At 41.9% G+C, this 20,243-nt stretch overlaps 1 protein-coding gene across 1 annotated transcript in view; it reads left to right on the top strand.

The window, feature by feature from the left end:
• The window catches only part of LOC126411401 (uncharacterized), a 1,067,733-nt gene that overhangs the window by 998,972 nt on the left and 48,518 nt on the right, over positions 1–20,243 (top strand). The window contains 4 exon segments of the mRNA XM_050081361.1: positions 9,704–9,969; positions 9,971–10,012; positions 10,015–10,039; positions 18,253–18,383. Coding sequence (XP_049937318.1) covers positions 9,704–9,969; positions 9,971–10,012; positions 10,015–10,039; positions 18,253–18,383 — 464 coding nt within the window.

The following is a 20,243-nucleotide window of genomic DNA, read 5'->3' as shown; positions in this document are numbered from 1 at the left end:
GTGCTATTTCATCAGATCGGATGTCATATTGCATTCATACCACCCCCCACCCAGTACAATCGGACTACTTCTTTGTGCCATGACGAAGGCTCAGAAAGTAGCAAGACTCCTTGACACAGAGAAAGTAAAACTATGAACTAAGCCAATTTCAAAAACAGTTTCAAATATTTATCGAAGATTGCGAAAAAATATAATGTAAAATCAAAATATCGGCACTCGATGCTGCCTGTTTGATACCGATATATCGATGTGCGTGGAGTATATGTCGCCGATATCTATCGATACTTCTTGGAATGTGTATCGATATTCAATCAACACCCCTAGTTCCCACTTCCGCGTATCCGCTTATCAATGTATTAGATGCACAAAAAAAAAAAAAAAATTACAGTTGACGCCTCGTCGACGTCAACAGAAACGGAGCACGAGTTGGTAATGGGTGTTAACAACCCCATTTAATTTAGGTAGCGACACTTAAATCTGGGCGGACGAGGATTTTAACACTGCCGAATGCGTAATCAGTTTCTGTGTCTGCACCATATCGGTCGATTCGGCCGTGTAAAAAGAACTGTGACACGCTGTAGCGCTAAGGTACATGTGTTTGGTCTCAAAGCGATTGCCTTATATGAGGATAAGGACACTGCGGTGACAAGTTAATGTTGAATTTGATTAGTGACTGCGACGTGACCTCCGGAGATGCGTTCCGATAGAAGTGGCTGCTGTCGTTGGTGACCTTAGCACGCACGGCGTTGCGTCATGGGCTGGGGCAGCGTGGCAATGCCGCCAGTGAGTCAGGCGGTGCGCTGACGTCACGCCGGCCGGCCGCCTGCTGCCGTCTGCGCGGGAACAACTGCCGGCCGCGGACGCGGGCGTGCCAAGAAAACATCGCCGCTGCTGCCAGAGACTTAGCTGATGCTGGCTCTCAGACCGGAAGTGTCTGATAGTGCAACCAAGATTCGTATCTTAGAATGCGTTACATCGCACAACTCGCTACTGCTTAGCGGGCCATGCAAGTTGATCTTCACTGGGAGCGCTACTGACTTCAGCGCAGTACGACTGGACGAGTTGCCAGCGTTTGATGCTGTCTCCCTCAGCTCTGGACATCCCTGTCAAGCGGGACATGTGCGAAGCAGAAGATACCGCCTGCTCTCCAAGATAACTGGATGCACTCGTCAGGTGCGACGAATGATTCAGCGGAGAGTGATATTGTTTTATTACTGTCGCAACGGTGAAGTAATTAAGGCTGCTCCTGTTAAGGCCAAAGAATAGCAGCCCCAACAGATTTTAGGCTACTAAGCTGAATAGCACGAAGATTTTCTGAATCATGTTTAAGCGGAGCTGTTAAAACTGGGACTTCCTGTCATTGGTGCTTCGGATGGCTGGGTCTATTTCTCTTCCAGCCGAGCGAGATCCAGCAGTGGATTCGGGGACAGCGGGGGTTCTTATTCGCATCTGATAATTCTGATTGAGTTTTTCCCTGGCTTCGCAAAATCCTACGGTGAATTCGAGAGTGGTTCCTTCCTTCCTTCTGTTGTAGTAGTTACCTGTATTTCATTGCTACTCTTCTGCCAGTCTTGGGTAGTGATACATACACCATTCGAGTGAGGGGGAGGGAAATGGCAGAAAACAACAGACTAGATTTCAGGTAGAGACTGCGGTTGTGACTGTTTTGGTAGCCGACCAGGGTGGCCGAGTGGTTCTAGGCGCTAGTGTCTGGAACCGCGCGACCGCTAAAATCGCAGGTTCGAACCCTCCCTCGGGCATGGATGTGTGTGATGTCCTTAGGTTAGTTAGGTTTAAGTAGTTCCAAGTTCTAGGGGACTGATGACCTCAGAAGTTACGTCCCATAGTGCTCAGAGCCGTTTGAACCATTTGAACTGTTTTGGTCTGCACATGGTGGTTTAGAATGTATTTTGCCAATCCACTTGAGACCATGGTTGATATATTTGCTTCCATCTAAACTGTAGCTTATTTCTGGTGCTGTTCATAAAAATGTGAACATATACTCGGTAGTTTCGTTGCTAACTAAAAGTGCCTAAACTCGTCAGTAGTCTCCGGGAACACATTTTATTTTCCGCAATCCCAAAATAATACTTTTTTTCATATGTTACATAGACATTTCTACAGTTAAAACGAATCGTCCTCCTTCCTAAAGGATAAGTAAGAACAATGAAAATAATTTTTACATTCGTGGCGTTTTATAATGGAGGCATAATAAGGTATCGTGATGAAAAGTACAACTGTTAATTGATACATCAATGTACGGCTTGCAGTGATGTCACAATGGGCCCTCCGTAGCTGCTTTGAGTAATGTATACTGTATTCGCGATACATTTCATACCGATTCCAGGAATATACCACAATGATTGTTGTAGCTTTCCGAAAAAAACATCCGTTGTAGCGAGACAAGTTTTTGGTGAAAGAAAAGAAACACGCTCACTTACGGTCTCCCTACTTATCCGATTGTGTTAACCGCCGCTGCTCGACATCTGGCGCTCGCGTACAGTATTCATTAGACTCGCAAAACTTTGAACCTAGATTTCTCGAAAACTCTTGCACTTCGTACTAGAGCATCACTTATTACATCAAAGTATACTAGACTCGTGCGAAAGGCAAGCAACATGGGCGACCCCTTGTGTGTATTCTTCCCTTGTTAGCAAATGGCATTCCTTGAAAAAATGTTAAGTTTTACGGCCGGCTGTGTATCCAACTAAAACAATATCTCAACAAGGGACCTGCCCCGGAAACATTCTCTGAATTTTCATCTATGTCGAAACTGATTGAGCACAGCAGTTTCAATTTATTTTGACCTGAATGTCACATATTCTGCCGTTATTCGGATACCAGAAATACTGTAGTCGCATGTGCTGCGAAAAAAACTCGTCGATCAATCACTGCACTCAGATTAGTTGTGAAAAGTGGAGCAGTCGGCAATCAGGTCTCCACCGTTCTTCATTCTCGGGAGGTTGAGAGTTCCAGTCGCATCTTAGCACACCTAACTTAGTTCCGCGTGGAGCTACTTGGAGCCGACCTAAAGATAGCTCCCTGCGCTTTCACTGCACGGACCACTTTCACAGCGAGCGACTCGGGGGCAATGGCTCTGCAGGGCAGGTCGACCCTTAAACAAGACACCACCGCTCATTGTTTCACGCAAGAATTGCACTTCTCAAGGGAACAATGCGTGCTTACAGTACTCAGATGGTTTTGACGCGAAAGGACACCACCAGCTTGAGCGTTGTGTTCTCATTGGCCTGCCATGAGTAGAACGCTAACGACGCGAAAAGGCCACTGCACCATATGGCGACCAAACTGGCTGTGCCGCATGGATAGGTTGTAGCCAACGTAAGGGAGCACCTCTGAAGGATGTTGTATAGTTGGCAAAGAAACTTAGTTTGCCGCAAATCATTAATTTATTCGGTCACTGAGATCTTCCTCCTCGAGTACATAGGGGCTGGGAAACGGTTTCGCAATGAGACTAACGCGTTTTCATTGGTTAAGTGTTCAGCTTTACATCTTGCTGGTGCTCCGTAAGAAAAGTTCCAGTGGAAAGCGAGCATTTAACATTAAAGAACTGGTTATTAAATCATTCTTCCATGCTACACGGCTTCAGGCGCTCTGTTTGTTGTAGCTTTGTGGCAAAACACACAGAAGTTTTGGTTTATCAATTTTATAAACAGATCAGTCATCTATCCAGTCCTTCAGTGACCATTTTGGCACTGAAACTGGGGATGATTGATGATAGAAATACTGATTTCCGTATTACAGAATTGCTTCACCGAGAAAGGTTGTACTACAGCGTCTTCTTTCAGTCGTCGCACGAACACCAAAATGACATATGGAGTACTTAATAGACAACGAAAGAATTGCAGTCTATAGTAGGTCGGTGGAGGAACGAAGTGTTCGAAGTGATTGGAAAAATGCGCAGGGCATTCTAATTTTCAAAGGGTGTCATCCAAATGATGCACACAACTGTAGGCCTATATAGCCTGTTGTCGAATTTTGGTGCAAGTTTTCTGATCACACATTAGACCTTTCTGAAGCCAAAAATCTCCGTTGTAGGAATCAGCTGACATTCTGCAGGATCTTATGAACCGATTTCTTCGTCCAGGAGACCCAGAAGGCAGTTGGTAATGGCGCCCAGGCTTACTCAGCGTTAATCGACTTCCGGTAGGCGTCACAATTCAGGAGTCTCGCCTAGTGAATAAAATAATAGCGTACGGAATATCAGATCAGCTTTATTTGAACAGAGTTGAGCAAGTAAAGCACATCCTGTCGTTGTTAACAAGAGAGAAATCTTAATATGTAAAACTAGTTACTGGCCTACACCACGGTCGTGTTATAGAATCGTTACTGTCCCCAATGTGTTCAAATTACCTAGTGGATGCCAGAAGCTCCATGAGGCTGTTTATAGATGTTGTGTATAGAGAAGTTGCAACGCTAGAAAATTCCAGTGAAATACTGCAACACCTGGAGAGCATTCATGATTGGTGCAGTGAGGAACAGTTCACCATCAGCATAAACAAATTAACTTATTGGACATAAATGTGGCTAAGACCCTCCAATTTTTAATTATAAAATTGCCGAAAAACCACTTAAACAGCCACATCCATTACATATCTGGGATACTTCAAATTGCTTCTCAGTCCGGCATGTTACCGAGTAGTATTGACAGAGGTGACAATAGAACATCTGAAGAGAAGCGCGAAAGTGTCGTGGGGACTCTCATCCAACACCAGAGGTTCCGTTGCACATTTTATGGAAGTTATTTGCATTTCACATCTTGTGACACTTCGTAAGCTAGGAAAATAGCAAACCTCTAGCTTTAGATACATCTATTCAATTGAATAGCCGTCTTGGGTGCGATGCTTAGCGTAACCGCAGTGTGTACTGTGGCTTTGAAAGTTTGGTAGTGTTGCTGGGATTAAATGGATGGCTGCGAAGGAACTGGCAACTGCAGTTACTCAACAGGCGGAGAGTGAGTACTGTGAAAGTCACCAGGTTTCGAACTCGGCACAGGCCGAGGAGAAAACAGGTCGCCCTGTGAGTCACCTGGCTTCACCTGTCTGCCGCCAAAGGACCCCACAACACCTGACCACGGCGGGACGTACACCTCAGTCGGGTTGGTGTAAGTTTCTGCGCCTGGTATGTTGGATCGCGCAGTGTAAAATGTCTGGAGTAAACTGTTGGTGTAAGTTATGTTGATTTAATATAGTGCCAATCCGGTTTACCTGACGCCGATTTTTACGTGTTGAAAATGCAGACTTCGTCTTATGCACCATACGTTAAGAGCTTCTACTGATAGCTGCAGGCAGTCAGATTTTTTATTAATTTGCTATGTTTCGACGGTGGAAGCGCCTGGCTTTACTGGAAAAAAATTGTCTGTAATTGTGTTGTTTGTGGGCACTCAGTTTGTATGAATTGTATAAATGACTAAATGGATTCCTCAAATGGCTGAATTTGAAACTTTCGTTGTTGTTTGGCTATTAACCATTTACAAAGACCTGGAAATTACTTAAGAGAATAACATTAAATAGTAAGTTCTGTCAGCAAATTAGTGTCCCAATAAAAAATTAAGTTCTTAGGTCTAGTCATGAGGAGATACATTGTTTAAAGGTTTCCAGAAATTGCTACAGCCAGTCCCCTTTCGTTTTATTCTTCAGTTTTTATTTTCAGTTTCGAATCGCTGACGACTCCCACGATAATGCAAACGTGCAATAAATATTACTATTTGATAAGTCGCCGCCGGGCTCTTTGGCCGAGCGGTTCTAGGCGCTTCAGTCCGAAACCGCGCTGCTGCTACAGTCGTCCTGCCTCGGGCATGGATGTGTGTGACGTCCGTAGAACTACGTAAACCTAAGTAACCTAAGTCTAGGGGACTGATGACCTCAGATGTTAAGGCCCATAGTGCTCAGAGCCATTTGAACCATTTTGATAAGTTCATAGTCGATAATGGAAAATAACAATTGAAGTATAAAACAGAAGGCTAATGGTAGCAGATATTTCTGGAAACCTTTATTCGTCACGGCTGCAGCGTTCCACTGCCATAATGGATAAAACTTAAAAAAAAAACCTAGATGAGTCTTACAATACCATTCCTAACTTACTGATAGTGCAGCCAGACATCTAACAGCTAACACTAAAAATGCACAGACCTGTGTGTTGACAGAACTTGCTTCAGTTGAGTGTTGATCTGATATGTAATTCCAGGTGTTTCAAAAAGGTCTAAGTGCCGAACCTGCAAAAAGGTTAAAAACTGATCCAGCTGTGGAACCGTGCTGTTGTTTAGAATAATCGCCACCGTTTGCCACTGCGAATAATCGTGTAATAATTCCCTTCTATGTTATAAAGTGTCAGTCTGAAACTGAAGTGTGTTGTTGTTGTGGCCTTCAGTCCTGAGACTGGTTTGATGCAGCTCTCCATGCTACTCTATCCTCTGCAAGCTTCTTCATCTGCCCAGTACTTACTGCAACCTACATCCTTCTGAATCTGCTTGGTGTATTCATCTCTTGGTCTCCCTCTACGATTTTTACCCTCCACGCTGCCCTCCAATACTAAATCGGTGATCCCTTGATGCCCCAGAACATGTCCTACCAACCGATCTCTTCTAGTCAAGTTGTGCCTCAAACTTCTCTTCTCCCCAATCCTATTCAACACCTCATTAGTATGTGATCTGCCCATCTAATCTTCAGCATTCTTCTGTAGCACCACATTTCGAAAGCTTCTATTCTCTTCCTGTCTAAACTATTTATTGTCCACGTTTCACTTCCATACATGGCTACACTCCATACAAATACTTTCAGAAACGACTTCCTGACACTTAAATCTATACTCGACGTTAACAAATTTCTCTTCTTCAGAAACGCTTTCCTTCCCATTGCCAGTCTACATTTTAAATCTTCTCTACTTCGACCATCATCAGTTATTTTGCTCCCCAAATAGCAAAACTCCTTTACTACTTTGTCTCATTTCCTAATCTAATTCCCTGAGCATCACCCAACTTAATCCGACTACATACCATTATCCTCGTTTTGCTTTTGTTTATGTTCATCTTATATCCTCCGTTCAAGACACTATCCATTCCGTTCAACTGCTCTTCCAAGTCCTTTGCTGTCTCTGACAGAATCACAATGTCATCGGCGAACCTCAAAGTTTTTATTTCTTCTCCCTGGATTTTAATACCTACTCCGAATTTTTCTTTTGTTTCCTTTATTGCTTGCTCAATATACAGATTGAATAACATCGGGGATAGGCTACAATCCTGTCTCACTCCCTTCCCAACCACTGCTTCCCTTTCATACGTGCCCTTAGCGCTAGGATTTCACTCGGAACAAGTCCCGCCCATTCACCCCCCTCCACGCCTACCCGTAGTGTAAGGCCCCCTCCCCTTAACAGCCGCCAGTTCCGCAAACTGGAAGCTACAGCAAAGTTGTTACCGTCACTGTTCAGCACATGTTACACTATGATGAAATTCAGTAATGATAAGAAATTTAAGTTTTTCTGGATAGTTATATAACATGAATTTGAATTATTTAAAGAAATAAAAATATTTATAGAGAATTGAAAGCATCGCCAGCAATAGAAAACAAAAAATAACGTGATGTTATTTAAGGGCAATAAGGACAAATTTTCATTAACTAATTCACTTATTATAATACGTTCATTTGAGGGAAACAGCAGAGCAAACATACAATGCGAAAACAATGGTCTTGAATCTGCCATGTCGGTAGTAAAGCCACGGGTGCAGTCGACTAACTCTGTTGTCTAACATCAACGTTACATAGAAATAAGTGAAAGTCGTTTTGTTTATGTAGGCCCTCATAGTAACTCACGAAAATTAAAGAATATAAGAATGCCATAAAGTAGAAATGCCTAATGAAAGCAGTAGGATATTTGCTTATATGACATATTTCGTTAGCATTTTCATGGGTTATGGGTGAATTTTAATTTGTAAATTCTTCCAATGCCATACCTGCGCATTATAAACGAGGTTATAAAGAATTGTGGCTGTTTCTGTGTGATTTAATGTACTATACGCTGTTGCAAACGTCTGAGGAAAATAATCTGTTGTTATTCTTTGTCCTGTCTATTTTTAACCAAAAGATTTATTAATTTCATAAATGCCATTCAAACCATTTTTAAAAAATGATAATGATGATGTGAATGTTTGTCACAGAGCAGTTATGGAGTAAATAAATGCTGCAGTGTTTGACGGCTTTAAAACGTTCTTCATGCTGTGCTAGCTCTTCTTCCACCCCTAAAACTTTTCAGCAAAACTATTCAGTGTATTCTTTGAGGGTAGGTTTTTCCTGTTTTACCTTTGGGTGCTTTTTCTCACACAGAAGTAAGTTTCTTCATAGGCTATTCATCTGAATACTGAGTTCTCGCATTCAAAGAATTCAGTGGTAAATTGTTTTCTCTTATGTTTGCTGTGGAAGTACCTGGCACAGCTGAGGCCAACTGTACACGTTTTTTGTAACGTGTCTTTTAACTATGTGGCAAAATTTAAGACCAAGCAAGATATTAATTTAACATTCACGCCGAGCGAGTGCAGCTGAACGCGGTAAACCACGTGGGTCAACTGAAACGATGCCCAGGCGCCGAACAAAGACCGGGGGTGAGTGGGCGGGACTTGTTCCGGGTGAAATCCTGGCGCTAACGATTCCTCCCTTTCATAGCCCTCGACTCTTATAAGTGCCATCTGGTTTCTGTGCAAATTGTAAATAGCCTTTCGCTCCCTATGTTTTACCCCTGCCACCTTCAGAATTTGAAAGAGAGTATTCCAATCAACATTATCAAAAGCATTCTCCAAGTCTAAAAGTGCTAGAAACGTAGGTTTTCCTTTCCTTAGTCTAGCTTCTAAGATAAGTCGTAGGGTCAGTATTGGCTAGCGTGTTCCAACATTTCTGCGGAATCCAAACTGATCTTCCCCTAGGTCGGGTTCTACCAGTTTTTCCATTCGTCTGTAAAGAATTCGCGTTAGTATTTTGCAGCCGTGGCTTATTAAACTGATAGTTCGGTAATTTTCACATCTGCCAACACCTGCTTTCTTTGGGATTGGAATTATTATATTCTTCTTGAAGTCTGAGGGTATTTCGCCTGTGTCATACATCTTGCTTACCAGATGGCAGAGTTTTGTCAGGACTGGCTCTCCCAAGGCCGTCAGTAGTTCTAATGGAATGTTGTCTACTCCCGGGGCCTTGTTTCGACTCAGGTCTTTCAGTGCTCTGTCAAACTCTTCACGCAGTATCGTATCTCCCATTTCATCTTCATCTCCATCCTCTTCCATTTCCATAATATTGTCCTCAAGTACATCGCCCTTGTATAGACCCTCTACATACTCCTTCCACCTTTCTGCTTTCCCTTCTTTGCTTAGAACTGGGTTTCCATCTGAGCTCTTAATATTCGTACAAGTGGTTCTCTTTTTCTCCAAAGGTCTCTTTAATTTTCCTTTAGGCAGTATCTATCTTACCCCTAGTGAGATAAGCGTCTACATCCTTACATTTGTCCTCTAGCCATCCCTGGTTAGCCATTTTGCACTTCCTGTCGATCTCATTTTTGAGACGTTTGTATTCCTTTTTGCCTGCTTCACTTACTGCATTTTTATACTTTCTTCTTTCATGAATTAAAAATAAATAAAAAAACTCGACTGACTCAAGTTGTTAGAAGAGTGCCAGTGTAGTGACTGCTGCCTGTGGTATGTTGACAGACGACGTGAGCGGACTGAGCGAGCAGCTGGTGTGCCTCTCCAAGGAGCAGGGCTCTACGGACAATATCAGCGTGATCGTGGCGCTGCTGCGACCGGCACGAGACATGGATATGGGCGGGGGTGCGCTGCTGCATCCGCCGGAGAGCCTCCGCGGACACGAGCGGCGCGACCAGCAGCACCACCAGCACCAGCACGAGCACGAGCACGACCAGGACGACGACCTGGGCCCCGAGACGAGCGTCGACGACGGCGAGCTGCAGCGCCAGCAGCTGTCCGACCTGGACCCGGCCGCGGAGCCGCGCCAGGAGGCTCCCACGCCGCCCGCCGCTTCTCTCCGTGAGTACTCCGCGGCTGCGCTGCTCGTACCAGCCGTGACAAGTCACGGGGCACCACCTGATAACGTGTCGGACCTCCTCCTGTCCGGTGTAGTGCGGCAACTCGACGTGGCACGAATTCAACAAGTCATTGGAGGTCTCCTGCAGAAATATTGAGCCACGCTGCCTCTGTACTCATCCATAGTTGCGGTACGGGATTTTGTGCAAGAAATGACCTCTCAATTATGTCCCATAAATGTTCGACGGATGGCCAAATCGTTCACTCGAATTTTTCAGAATGTTCTTCAAACTAATTGCAAACAATTGTGGCCTGGTGACTGTCATCCATAAAAGTTCCATCATTGTTTGGGAACATGAAGACCATGAATGGTTGCAAATGGTTTCCAGGTAGCCGAACATAACCATTTCCAGTCAATGATCGCTTCAGTTGGACGAGACAACCCAATCCATTTCACGTAAACACAGCCCACACCGCTATGGAGCCACCAACAGCTTGCACAGTGCCTAATTGACAACTTCGGTCCATGGCTTCGCGGAGTTCGTGCTACAATCGAACCATATCGTCAGCTCTTACCAACTGAAATCGGGACTCTTCCGAACAGGCCACTGTTTTCCAGTCTAGGATTCAACCGATGTGGTCATGAGCCCAGGAGAGGTGCTACAGACGATGTCGTGCTGTTAGCAAAGGCATTCGCGTCGGTCGTCTGCTGCCGTAGCCCATTAACGCTGCGCTTCGCCGCACTTTCCTAACGGATACGTTCGTCGTACACACACTTTCATTTCTGTGGTTGTTTCACGCAGTGTTGCTTGTCTGTTAGCACCGACAACTCTTCGCAAACGCCGCTACTATCAGCCGTTACGTGAAGGCCGTTGCTCACTGCTTTGTCCGTGGTGACAGGTAATGCCTGAAATTTGGCATTCTCGGCACACTCGTGAGATTTTGGATCTCGGAACAATTTCCGAAATGGAATACTCCATACGTCTGGCTCCTACTAAGATTCCACGTTCAAAATCTGTTAATTCCCGTCCTGCGCTCATAATGGCGTCGGACTCCTTTATACATGAATCACCTGAGTACAAACGACAGCTCCGCAATGCACTGCCCTTTTATACCTTGTGTACGCGATAATACCGCCATCTGTATATGCGCATATCGCTATTCCATTACTTGTCAAACGCAGTTTACTAATGGAAGCCTAGCGTTGTCTGCTCATACTATGTTGGCACCTAACCTACACAAAGCACTGTCCCCGCCTAGAGTTCCCAGGTGTCGGCATTTTTACGGTCGTGTCGGCTCAAACATACAGTGTGATAAAAAAACGGAGATTTCAATTGTTTGTTATAGACAAACTACGAAAAATTGCGCGCGTCACTGGATAGAGAAAGGTTCAGAATTTTATGTTCGCACAGACACTATACCATACACTCAACATGAGTTCCAGGCGTCGCTCGAGGCAGTCCATTTCATTCCACAGACGAATCAACAGGTCACTGTTTATTGAATCGATAGCTTCAACAATTAATTTCTCAGCTCTTGAAGAGTAGATGCCATAGGCGGGACAAAGATGATCTTGTTGTCCATATTTTCCAATCGAATTTTGTGGGATGGTGTTGTTAAGATAACGCCGCACCTCACCATCAAAGTGAGGCGTGGCGCCCTCACGTATAAAAATAAAATCATTGGAATCTACGTAAAGTTGAGGAAAGAACCAATTTTGCTTTCTGGCCAGGTATGACATTCATGTCACAGTTTCCCTCCGCGTAAAAGAAAGGCCTATAAACTTTGTGGACATAAACAGCACGAAACACATTCAGTTTCGGTGGGTCTTTTTCATGTTCCCCGACGACACCAAGTTTTCTAACCTCCAGAACATTTCATTATGGCGGTTTATTTCCCCGATAGATGAAACGTTGAATCGTCTAAAAAGATGAGTTGTTCGGAAATAGTGTCCTCGGCTATATACTGGAGCAGCGAAGGTTAAGATTCGTACAGACTGTTAACGGCTGCCGGGACGCAGTTGCTGCAGTAACAGCAACAAGCCTTCATATGCAGGTGCCGTTTCAGGACATGTCGTATCATTGTTTGAGAAAGTTGAAGTTCCTGGCCTGCCCGTCTTGTGGACTTTGAGGGTTCCATGTGAACGCATTCACGGGTACACTCGACATTTTCATTAGATGTGCGCGGCCGACCAGTTCTTTCCTTTGCATATACGAGGGTTGGAATTTAATAGTGGCAACTATTTATTTACAGCTCGTGCAAAATAGATAGGTGTTTCAAAGCTTTACTGGCCTTCAAAGTAGTCACCAGCATTGTGTATAACCCGTTGCCAGCGATGTAGAAATCGTAGGACGTTCTTAGCAGTGCCAGTTCTGTTGACAGTTCGAGAGGCGCGGTCTATTGCCCGACGAATTTGTAGCAGTTCTAAAGCAAATGTCGCGAAGTGTGCCCTTCAGTTTAGAAACTGAGTTGAACTCACGAGGACTTAAGTCAGGGGAGTGCAGTAAGTGGTGTAGCATTTAGCAGCCCCATTATTCAAACAAATCAGTAACAGCTTGCACTGTACGTGCTTGAGCATTGTCCTGCAAAATGATGGCCAGGTCTTGCAGAAAGTGTCATCACTTCTGTCTCCATGCTGTTCATTTTTGGAACACAACCTACGAGTCTTGTGCAGTGGCGGCTTCTTGCTGAATCTACGGAGGAATGCACGTTATACGTGCTCAAATTAAAAAAAATCATTGTGTAGTCGCCATGTTTCTACACACAGCAGCGCAGCTGTGTCAAAACTTTGAACTTTATACAGTGACATGCGCAATGTGTATCTTTTATAGTTTACCTGTAATAAACAAATGATATCTTTCTTTCTCTTTAACCCATCCGGTAATAAATTCCGACTTATCTGGCGTTTGCTAGGACTTCTAGTGATAAAATAGAGAACCCACAACTAGACCCAATTTCAAGCTGATGACTTACGCGCCAGGAATATCTTGATAATTAGGAGGAGGAAAAACGTAAGCTGACAGAAAATTCTTTAATCAGTTGCAGAATTCCACGGATTTCGTGGAACAAATAAAAACGAAATTGCCTTTAAAATGCCTTCAGCTCTTCAAAAGTGGACAGGGTATTTCGAGTTACACCATAATGAAGAATTTTTTTCAGGATTACTGAAATTAGCAGAATAATACTTTGCAATTATAGGCCACAATATCACCATGGCAATATCAACATGTTCTTTAATAAACTGCCGATGGACAAACTATGCAATAAATTACCAACGCAATGACAAAGATGATGATGATGATGTCTAAATTAAAATAATCCTTCCAAGAGTTTCTCAAAATGGAATGTAAGAAAAATAACGATATTTACATTATGTAATGTAACACTTTGAGTCACCAAGGAACACTTCCTCTACAATCATTGTTATTCAGCATGCTACATACATAAAAGTTATTGCCCCTTTACCTCGAGAACGTAACTACTAGCCCGCGTAACATTTATAGAAATGTGACACAGAGGTACCACGAAGATTGTGAATGGAACAGGCAGATAAATTCCAGTTATTGTAACGAGACAATCGAAACAGGTCGTCGTGTAAACAAATGCAGATGGATTTTTCGTGGTTTGAAATAACTCAATGGGTCCCTTACAGAATGTTCTGCATCTTGAAACTCTTGTTTTGCAGAAATAACATTCCACTTGTAATGGAAACATTGTACAATGCCCAAAAAAGGTTTGTGCGTGCATTGCCAGTAGATTTAGACTAGCGTATTAAATAAATATTTGACTGTTACCCGGCTAAAATCTAGATTTCCGCGTTGTTGTGTTATCCAGATATATGAATTTTTATCAGCAGGCTACCTTCCATTCGGAAAGTAGGTGTACTCAGCGACTGTTATGTGACTTATAAATTATAGAGTGCAGCAATAAGTCGTTCCTTTTTTAGATTTTATTACGCAAATCCAGATTTCGGCTAGTGGCTAGTCATTCTCAAAGCACTATTTTCTATTCTCAGTCACATTTCTTTGAGTATAAATTTTTATTACGTCCATACTACAGCACAGTCTGTTAAATGTAATATACTAAACTGTGACTGCAGTAAGAAATAATATTCCAGCTGGCGTCGTAACTAGTTTCGCGGGAATGTGTAGGCTACACAGACCGGGAATTGTCATTGGCCGCGCGTCCACTGTTTTCAAACGACGGTGGCGGTATCTTACGGGAGGAAAGCGAGACGTCGGGGCCCCATTCCGTGAATAACTCAGTGAGCCGAAGGTAGCTGGCAGAGGTGGTCGTGGACAGAGAACAAGTTGTGCCAGTGGATTGCTTTTGTAAGTCGCTTGGTAGTATTGGTTGTTAGATCTCTACTACAGTTGCTGCAAGGTCTGTTCAATGTTGACAGAAGCAATCGTTTATGAGGTGGTGCTAAATATGTTGCAGCGGAGATGCACAGTGATACTGTATTTTATGAGTTTCCGGCATGTTAATGAAGGAAGTTCAGTATGTTAAAACAGTAATTCGAAGAAATCGAAAGAGTTAGCACAGATTATTTTATCTTCATTCATGGTGCTGTGTAATTCTATTATCTTCGTCAGCTGCGACACTGTGCTATTTTTGAACCATCACTTCTTGCCAATTTCTGTTTTCCGCTGACGCCTCCAGAGCCGTCATTGTGTTAGTGAACAGGCAAAACGTTCTTGTGGACTGCTAGGTATGTGTATCCCATCTACAGTCAATGAAATTTCAGGCGTCGTAAGTTTTCAACCTGTCAAGCTTGAATTTGGAATTGCACTATAAGCGACGAAACAGTTGTTTAAGTGTTGTTTGTTTGAATTCCGTCGTCTTCTAAAACGTGTAGGTGTAGTGCGTATTTGAAACTGGTTTTGTTTACTGGACTCTGTGCCGATAGAATTACTAATATGAAAGTCTTGTACACGCGCGGTTCTTGTAGTTATCTCCACCTGTTGTTTGGGTTTAGGTATCGATCATTTAGTTTTTGGGCGTGGCCCCGCCGGGTTGTACTGTTTTCTGAACTCGTTTGAGTCGGTGGTAAATTGTCAACGAAGTAAATGCAGTGCAGAATGAGTATAAGGTATAAAACGGAAGGCGACGTAGTACGTTGTTTTCGACTTTGATACCGTTACAGCACTGGTATACCAACGTACAGGTTTCACTGACGCCGAAAGGAAAATAATTTAGCACCCATTTGAATGGTTGCATTGGCATACTACGAAAATAGAACAGAAATTAATGTAGTAGTTTAATTTTTCTATTATTCAAGACTTATCCGTTGATACATTTCTGATGATGTCATGGTGGTAAGTTTTTGTTGCTTTCATTTAGCGCTGCCAAACCGTTGTTGTGTGGCGATCATGTGGACCTGAAGTTTATCTTAATTGGTTCGTGAAATTTTATACTTATAGCGACATAGAGCAACCTATTTGTGCATTCCTACTTGTTTCTAATCTGTTTGCCACTACACACAGAGAATAGGATAAATGAGGAATAAAATGTCACAGTACTGTATGTTAACTTGGTCACATATTTGAAATAAGCTTGGAATTTTTGGAAGGGGTGATGTGTTCTGCATGACAGTCAAGTGTAGGTTTGTAACGTATGGTCGTGGGAATTTTGTAAGATGTAGTTAACAATTCACTTTAATGTAAGGTATAATTTCCAGTTGCTCTGCAGCTCTCTTTGATCTCTATATATCATTATTTTGGTATTATCTGAGGACAAAATTTAGCATTGTTCCCTGAAAAGATTACAAATTGTTGGTGGCTCTTATCGGCAGGGGGTATTGGTACAGACTTTTGAAATGGTCACACTGTCACCAAATCTGTGAATTGGTAATTGACACTCTATGCCCTTTTCTATAATTTCATTACACATAGCATTTGTACCAGGTCTCTTCACATGTGAATAGCACATTGTGACGCAAAATAATTAAAGAGAACATAAAACTTAAGAGAAACTAATATACTGTTTATATCAGTTGCGTTTATTGTACGTCAATGGATAAGCTAATAAAAACATTGTGTAATTAAGATCAAGAGAATTGAAAGGTATAATTAGAACTCTGACGTGAATGGGGTCCATTTGGTGCAACTTTGTACCTGCTTAAGATTTCATGCAGTTAAGCTAAATTATCAAAGTATCTTCCTTAGATTCCAGACTTTGTGGCAGATGGTTATCCTTTACAGAAGCAGCTTCCAAGGAAATTAATGTTGTACTTAATTGGTTTGGACTCCAGATCTACATGTAAATTAGTGTAGTTTGAAATTGAATGTAATTGGAAAGATAAAAAATATACTTTCTAAGTGGTGGCAGAAGAACACATATATAAAATGGTTTTGTGTATCCGAAGACTTAACTTCCAGTCCTTTCCCTTCACCCCTCTTCCTTCCTCTTCAATCCCTCTGCCAAAAGGAGTTGCCACTGGGTCTGAAAGCTTGCATACGAAATACCTTTCACAATGTAGCATATGTGTATTCTCCCACCAGTGCTTTGTAAGTAGGTTTTTTATCTTTCCAATTACTAAATATTTTCGAAAATTTTCATTGATACATTAGTAGTTTTAAATTGGTAATTTGTGGAGCTATACTGGATTGTAACTGAGTCTGCAGATTGGTTCTTCAGCAATTTTTTAAAAATTTTCCAGCCATTGGTGTGGTGTGCCAAACCTCATACAAATCTTTTCTGATCTTGCCATAATTTCTGTTGCTACACTGTCCCTGTCTCCTATAGCACACTGGACTCGCATCTGGGAGGACACTGGTTCATACCCACTTCCAGCCATCCTGATGTACATTTTCCATGATTTCCCTAAATCACTCCAGGCAAATGCTGGAATGGTTCTTTTGAACGGGTATGGCCGATATCCTTCCCTACTTCAATTGGACTGATGACCTCGCTGTTTGGTCTCCTCCCCAAGACCAACCAATTTTTGCATTCTTCTAGGGTACCTCTTTTCATATGTTCTCTTTACAAGCCATACCATTTTTTTTATCCTCACTCTGCTCTAGTAGAGGTTCTCTGGGAAATAACTTTCGTTTCTCTTTTTTTCCAGTTTTGTTTTTCCTATCACACTTCTCAAAAACTTCATGGTAGCACCATACTTCCTTCGTCCTTCACTCTCCAGGTTTCTGCTGCACTCTACAGAATTAGTATACAATACATTTGGTGTAAATTGGTTACTGATTCTGTTAAACTGTAAATTAGTGTAATGAGTAGCCAGTTTAAAATGCTTGTAATTTTTATTAAACAAAATTATTTTGTGACTATGAATGTAAAAGGTCTGTATGTGCAGTTTTGATCAGATGTTCTCAGTAAAGGCCAGATTTAATTTTATTAAAGATGAATCTCTTAAGAATTGGAAGTACTGCACAGCAGAGTTGTTCTCCATTGTAATAGGTGACTAACACATTTATTAATCTAAACAATACATATACCACATAAAATTGCCAGCCATCTAAGATGTCATCTTTCTCATTGCGTCAACTATTTTAATTACATTTACTATAATAAACTTCAAGGGCTTCATTATATCTACCCTATGTCCAATCCACATTTTCATTTCTTGCAATGGTTAATACATGCAAAGTAACCAACTTGATACAGCTTTTTGGGAATTGTTTCTCACCAAAATGCATTCTAGATAGTGTGGGGAGTCAATCTGTTACAATCCTAGTTAAATGTGTTTAAAGGTGAGATGAATACGTCCTTCTGGTTGACTACATTTGACCGTAGATCTCTGCTGGCCAGGGTTGGCTTGAGGCTGAAGTGACTGCTTGGGGTATCAAGCTGCGAGGCACACCAGCAGGACAAAAGTGCAAAATTTGGATCTAGGTTATATCATCAGTAGTAGAAAAAAGTACACCATTGGATGTATACCATAACAGAAGCAAAAATGTTTCATCAAACAGGAAGTTGATAGACAATATCGAAAAACGTGGAAGTGTGTTATTCTTGTGTAGATCTGAAGTTGATAATCCATTAAGTCTGGAACGTGCTATTTTTTAAAAAATAGTGGAAGTAAAATTTGGGACAAGCATTGGCCATACTTGCAAATTGACTTCAAGGCACTGATAAGGATTGGCAATGAGAGCTAGTGTTTCCAAACATTTGAAATAGTAAAAACTAGTTTAGTAAGTGAAAAGTGTGCGTGCGTGCATTCACCTCCCTACAATTTCTATTTGCAGCGTATTGTGTTTCAGTGCCAGGGCAGTGTGAACCTGACAATGTAGCAGACAGTGGCGAAGATTCTGAAGACGAGTGGAACTATTACAAAATTGAACCTACAGAAAAAGCTATTAATGTGGAATCTCTTGTGCAGACTAAACAACCAGTAAGTGATAATCAAATTCTTTGTAAATATAAGGAAGGAATATTACAGCTTCTAATAAGTAGAAACTTAATTATAAATAAAAGTAGTGCCGTATACATGTATCTTTCATTTAAATTTTCCTGACTGGACCAGAAGTTGGCTATAAGTGTCACAACAGTTCTTAGTTGAATGATTTTTTATTTGCATCTTTTTGCTTATTTGCTATATATTTGGCATAGGAGGAATGGGTAGGCTGTCAAGAGGAATTTCAGTACTTTGAACAGTAGATGATAATTTTGTTTATTATTAAGTAAAGGACCCTGTAAATAATCAAACTTGTTTACCATCCACTAGTTTCTCAAACAAGCATGCAGATGTACCAGTGAAATTTGTCAAATTTAACTTAAATTTGAAGCAGCTCTAATGGTGTGTGTGTGTGTGTGTGTGTGTGTGTGTGTGTGTGTGTGTGTGTGTGTGTGTGTGTGTGTGTGTAGTATTTTGAAGTGTTTTGACGCTAAAGGGCACTGTACAAATTGCAATGCTGAATACAAACTTTAAATCTTTGGGAACTTGCACCAGTTTCCAGATCTCAGATAATAGTCCAGAAAGCAACTGATCGTTTTCGAAAACGAGGGTGGCCAAGAAATCTGCTCATGAGCTGTGCCATAGTGCTTAGACTGTGCTTTTCCCCACAGCCATACCACGTTCTTCGAGTGGGAAGAGGGGTAAATGGCGAATGCACTGGATTTGATTGGCATTGCAATTGTACTGCATACAACATATTTTCAATTTGTCAACAACATAGATCACTAATGCAAACTTGCAGTACTGTTTAATTATTTTTGGCACGCTGGAAACTGTTGACAGATAGATGGAGAACATTTCAGATTTTCACACTCAGGTTCCCACATCATGACTTATTTAGTTTCATAATAACCTACCCCTCTCTCTCTCTCTCTCTCTCTCTCTCTCTCTCTCTCTCTTTCACACACACACACACACACACACACACACACACACACACACACACACACACACATTGTGATCAAAATACTTCATCACACTTGCAAACACATTGTTTGGAGGTGTGGAAACTATCAGTGAGGAAAACAAGGTAGACATCCTGGACAGTTTTAATGTAACAGGACCTTAATTAATGAAAGCCTGTCCAGTTCTCCTTTTGAAACTTTATTATGTTTACACATTGTCCAGTTTTGGCCTTCGTATTGGGCCATTATGAAGTGCATCCGGAAGTTATACTGTAGAGAAGCAACGTCAAATGAACAGTGCTGACACCACAGTTGTGCAGAACTGAAGAGTGTTGTGCTGGCCAAAAAGCCAAAGCGCAATGATAAATGAAACATCACACTGTACAGAGTACTTCTGGGAAGGAGTGACCAACCTGAGGCTTGGCCATCAGATCATATGCAGTGGTGTTTGGCACACTGTGGCCAGCCCTGGTCTGATATGTGCCTAAATTGTCAACCTTGTTTTAGTCAATAATCAACCAAAATTTATCTCAACCGCAATTATGTGTTTGCCACATAGCTTTGTTGGTGACAACACAAGATAGGTAATACTGAACTAAGTTGAAAATGTAAATTTGACTATAGCTTTTTGAGAAGTTGATAACCTGGGAAACTAAAAATATTAATTAATAAGTCAATGTTCTGTTAGCCTGATTCACTAGCAATGATTTTATCTTTTAAGACTTCTACAAAGAGCAGAAGCCCAGGGTTCTACAGATACCCTTTTCCTTGCCATTGTTGCTTCATGTAGAAAAATGGCATTCAGTTTTGTTCTGTAGCATGTCATGCACAATGTGATGTATCTGAGTAATTGTCAGTGAAAGGTGCTTCAATAATAGTCCTTCATGATGTC

This window comes from Schistocerca serialis, chromosome 1 (assembly GCF_023864345.2).
Source record: "Schistocerca serialis cubense isolate TAMUIC-IGC-003099 chromosome 1, iqSchSeri2.2, whole genome shotgun sequence".
Lineage (NCBI taxonomy): Eukaryota > Metazoa > Arthropoda > Insecta > Orthoptera > Acrididae > Schistocerca > Schistocerca serialis.
The sequence above is the reverse complement of the archived record's forward strand: the minus strand, read 5'-3'. Positions and strand labels throughout refer to the sequence as shown.